This window comes from Ipomoea triloba, chromosome 12, assembly GCF_003576645.1.
Source record: "Ipomoea triloba cultivar NCNSP0323 chromosome 12, ASM357664v1".
Lineage (NCBI taxonomy): Eukaryota > Viridiplantae > Streptophyta > Magnoliopsida > Solanales > Convolvulaceae > Ipomoea > Ipomoea triloba.
In genome coordinates, this window is record NC_044927.1 from 6,180,357 (window position 1) to 6,185,343 (window position 4,987).

Consider the following 4,987-nt stretch of genomic DNA (forward strand, 5'->3'; position numbering starts at 1 on the left):
AACACGTTGTTGGGTGGGTTCAATAGTCTCGTTTGGGTAATACCATTGAACCAAAGTTCTGTTCAATAAGTCTATTGAACCAGTTGGCAGGTTCAATAATCTCGTTGATTAATGTCATTGAACCACTAGGTCTATTTAACGAGTCAATTGAACCCGTTGATATGTTCCATGCATTCATATTACTTTGATCTTGCATTCCTACAAAATGTAGTGTATTCTAATATCAAATGTCGCGCATAGATAACTTCTTATCTGATTATTCATTTGGCCATGTCGTGGATTCATATGATTTTGATAGTGCATTCCTATACGGAATGCAGTGCATTTCTATGCAGAATGTTATGCATTCCAATGTCCTTTAATGCACCATAAATTTACATGCACGCAATAGAAAATTTAGTATTTAAAACATCCACAAAAATAGGATAATAGCGCACATACTGCATATAAGGAAACATGATATATATATTGCAGAATGCAGATGATTGCTTTTTATTCTTCTGGGCTAATGAATTGGTGAGCTATGTGTTAAAAGATGTTCTGGATGAGTATGCCATGGCATCTGGGCAGGTTATAAATTATAACAAATCAAACCATCAGTTTCAGCAACAATGTTAGAGAGGAGATTCAAGTTTGATAAGGAATATCTTGGGGGTTAGGGGAGGGGAGAGAGGTAGCAGATACCTTGGTTTGCCTTCATTGGTGGGTAGAAAAAAGAAGGAAATCCTTTGCTTTATTTGTAGTAAGATCGCTGCTACAATTCAAAACTGGAATAGCAGATTCCTCACAAAAGCAGGGAAAGAAGTTCTTTTAAAAACCGTGATCTTGTCATTCCACCAAAGGGCTTGTGTAGTGATAAAGAATCTTATGAATGCATACTGGTTCATTATAACAACGCTAAAGTATCAAAATGAACGCTTTTACACCTCTCTCCCGAAGGGAGCCTTTGAGGCTGCTTTCAATTATATCCATGGCATGATGGCATATAGACTCAACAGAGAATAAATGCTGTAAAATTATATATATCAAACTATTCTCTCCACCTCCTGAAAGAAAAAGGCAATCAGCTGCAAAGGATTTTATCATCAAATATTAAAGACTGAATGTGTTGCAACATACTAATGTTATGGATCGGAGCAAAAGGCATCAAATCCTCACCCCAAATGTTTAATCATTTCACCTAAACTAAACGGCAGCCTTTTCAAAAACCAAAGCTACTCTCGTCTTGTTAGTGATTGGAGGAGGTCCTGCACACGATGCTCAGCAATCGTGCCTTGATGAAGATCGATTACAGAAAGAAATGGAATCAGGGTTGTGCAGCACGATGATATGATAGAGGTGCATTTACTGCAGACCTTCTACTTGACCTACAGCTAGAGTTTTACGACACTACTTAACTTGGTAAATCTTTTTTTTTTTCTTTTCTTTTCAGATTAACTACCACCCAGGCTTAGAAACACAAATTTAACTAAAGCATAGTCAGGCCAAGCTAGTTTTCTCAAGGACCACGGTACCTCCGAAAGCAGAAGCAACCCTGAGGCTGATCAAGAGGGATCATACCACCACCCTTCGAAGTGTCAATTACTTCCAACATGGACACCACTTCATCCATCTCAGGCCGCTTGTCAGGATTGGCATCCCAACATCGTTTCATTACATTTCCAAACGAGCTTGGGCAGCAACGGGGTATATCTGGCCTCAGATTCTGCAGGCCATATCAGAGTTATCTAACTCTTCCATTTAATTTAAGAAACAAGAATCAATAACATATATATGTGTAACATTGTCTCAACTTCATTGACAATTGGAATAATAATCGCACAAGGATAAGTAAATCTAGGAATCAGTTTCTGTACCTGGCGAACAACAGCTGATGTCACTTCAGAAAAGCTGAGGTCTGGATATGGCATGTCACAGCAATATATCTCCCACAGGCAAATGCCAAAGCTATACACATCGCATTTCCGGTTATATGGATTCCCATTAAGAACCTATTTGTACAAAGTTAATAAGTTGTTAACAGCCAGGGCATATGAATATGTTTGAACACAACCGACATGTTTTATACATAGTAGATGTATCTGAAAATATCAACGAGAGCCTATACCTCGGGTGCCATGTATCCAAGAGTTCCTGTCTCCCCAGTCATGTCATTTGGATTTGAAGCTTCAACACGAGCAACACCAAAATCAGCTATTTTTACAGTACGATGCCTATCAAGAAGCATGTTTTCTGTTTTCACATCTCTGTGGACAATCTTTTTGGAATGAAGATAGCTTAACCTGAAAAAGAAAAAGGTTTAGAAAGAAAGTAAACAAACAAATTATAAGAAAAGACGACATGAATAATTATCAAATAAAAAAGAAAAGAAATAAATATTTCACCCTCGCGCAAGATCCAGCGCAAGCTGGACAACAACTTTAAAAGGCAATTTCCTTCTCCGGTTCTTTATAAGGAACGATTTGAGAGTACCCCCAGGAAGATATTCAACAACAACACAGCAAACATTTCGTGGCATGCCAATCTGACCATTGTCAGTCTGTATGTTGAGCTCTGTTGTGCCCATTGTTGCTCCTATGAACTGCAAATAAGGTTTGAGATTTAAAACATATGATGAATCTAATCTGCAACAAAAATGCATTTCAAACCACAACTTTTTCTACACTTTTAGGCATTTCCCTAGCCAACTCAACAATTGAGATTAAGGCCGATACACATTGACACATTTCACACCAAAACAAGAATAAGGAAAGCAATACAAAAAGAATCATAGGGAAGAATCCCTTAAACTCATATTCTTCAAGTACAAACATTTTATACCCATGCAACATAACCATTCTGACATATTATCCCAAATAAACCACTGAAGATTAAATATTTAGTGAATTTGGGAGTAAGACCTTACCTTAGTCACATTAGGATGGTCGAGCTTGTGCCACACAGAAACTTCTTGAGAAAATGCCATTCTAAGAGAAGCTATTTCAGCCTCCAACCTTTGGCCCTCTTCTCCCCAATCAAGAAGTTTCACTAATGGTAACACAAGTACAAAACTTTGTATCAGCAAATTAAAGCATGAAATGAAGACTCTGCATTATATTGTTTATAATAGTAACTAGAGAATAAAAGCTTTCTACTAATTAATTAAGTTTGCCCTCAGATTAAAGTAAAAATTGAGGTAACCTGCCACATCTAGGCCATCGTAGATGCCACGATGAACGGTGCCGAAGGTGCCACGAGAAATGACGCTCTTGATGAGGAGCTTGGAAGGATCAATTTCCCAGTCGTGGCGAATGGGGATCTCCCTATCCCCATTGTGATGAAGCTCTTCTTCTTCTTCTTCTCCGCTCTTCTTCTTATTCTTCTCCATAGTCAATGCTCGGGTGAGATGCCTCTGAAGCTGCTCGTCCAGACTCTTCAGATCTACTTTATCCGCCCTCACAAACCCCGCATCCCCACCTCCCTCGTCGCGCCCCGCCTCCTTCATCTGCCTCCCCTTTTCACTATTCTGATTTCACAACTCGATCATTCATTCCCTTCCCTAACTTTTCTTCTCTCTCTCTCTCTCTCTCTCAGGTGACGGAATGAGAGACGCAAACAACTGCCACTCTTTGAGTTTGTATCGGAGATGTGATTGTATGCACTTTTATTACCGGCGCCGCTATGTTTTAATATTAGGACTCTACATATTCGAGTCTCAGTTTCGGTGTAACTGTGACTCACCTTATATATATATACCTGTAGTCTGTACATTTAGATCTTGAGACTTTATAATACAAACACAATTGCTTTCATCTGGTATCAGTTGCTAGGGTGTTCTCCATGGCTGCGAATGACGGTTCTGTGAACTCATCAGAACGGACCGTTTCTGATGTAGCTATGAGTACTGCGGTGTCTTCCCCCGCGTCGTCTCTTTCATCGGCTCATCACTATATTAGTCTCAAACTTAATAATCGGAATTTCTTACGCCGGACGGAAGGTCTCGTTGGAGGAACAAAACCTGTATGTTTTTCGTGGCCTCCGATCAGAATTCAAGGGTGTTAATTTGTCCTTAGCTGTTCGTGGGCAACCGGTGACTCTTCTTGAGCTTGACGATTTATTGGGTGCTCAAGATTTTATAGCCGGCGATGATTACGCCGTTCCTGGAGGTGCGGCGCCGGCGGTGTTTGCTGTTCAGGGTGGACGGCATCAACAGAGAGGCCGAGGAGGCCGTGGTGGAGGGCGATCCGTTGCCGGTTCTGTCTCGGATCGCTCTGGTTCCCGGGGTCGCGGTGGAGTCTCTTGGCGTGGCGGCGGCGCTGGTCGGCAGCAGCAAGGTGGTGGTCGAGGACGTGGCAGAGGGGCTCAGCTGCAATGCCAAATTTGTTGGGCATATGGGCATTCTGCACTGGCGTGTTATAAATTGCCCTCTGTTATTTCTCCCCAGGCTAATTTTGTGCAACAAGGTGATTCCGTTTCTGCTCATACTTGGTTGCCAGACACAAGTGCGACGCACCATGCTACGCCTGATATAGCTGCCCTCTCCAACTTTGACGAATATACTGGTGGTGACACTCTTTGTGTCGGTGACGGTACGCAATTACCTATTAGTAATGTCGGTCATGCATCTTTATCTATGCCCTCTAGGTCTCTTAGAATATCCAATATTTTGCATGTACCTAATCTCTCTGCGTCTTTGTTATCTGTTCAGCGATTTGCATCCGATAATCAAGTCTTTTTTGAGTTTCACCCTTCTTTCTTTGTTGTGAAGGATATTCGGACCAAGGACATTCTTTTACGGGGCAATAGCTTTGGTGGTCTCTATACCCTGCCGGTTCCTGCTGTGTCGCCTTCTGCGTTTCTTTCTGCGCGTGCTTCAATATCTACTTGGCACGATCGTTTAGGTCATCCGCATCAGCGTGTCCTTAGTCGAGTCTTACAGTCTTGTGCTGTTAATGAATCAAATAAAATTATTACTCGTGTCTGTTCTGCGTGTCAATTGGGCAAATCT

The 4,987-nt window shown here is 41.3% G+C and overlaps 1 protein-coding gene across 1 annotated transcript; it reads right to left on the bottom strand.

The window, feature by feature from the left end:
• Nucleotides 1–1,047: 1,047 nt before the first annotated feature.
• Nucleotides 1,048–3,605, bottom strand: LOC115998197 (serine/threonine-protein kinase STY13-like). Its single transcript, XM_031237690.1, has 6 exons — nucleotides 3,181–3,605; nucleotides 2,906–3,027; nucleotides 2,385–2,581; nucleotides 2,108–2,282; nucleotides 1,857–1,991; nucleotides 1,048–1,705 (listed from the first exon to the last, which is right to left on the bottom strand). The coding sequence occupies exons 1-6, from the start codon at nucleotides 3,482–3,484 to the stop codon at nucleotides 1,499–1,501; spliced, it is 1,140 nt and encodes a 379-aa protein (XP_031093550.1). The 5' UTR covers nucleotides 3,485–3,605; the 3' UTR covers nucleotides 1,048–1,498.
• Between the last annotated feature and the right edge of the window lie 1,382 nt (nucleotides 3,606–4,987).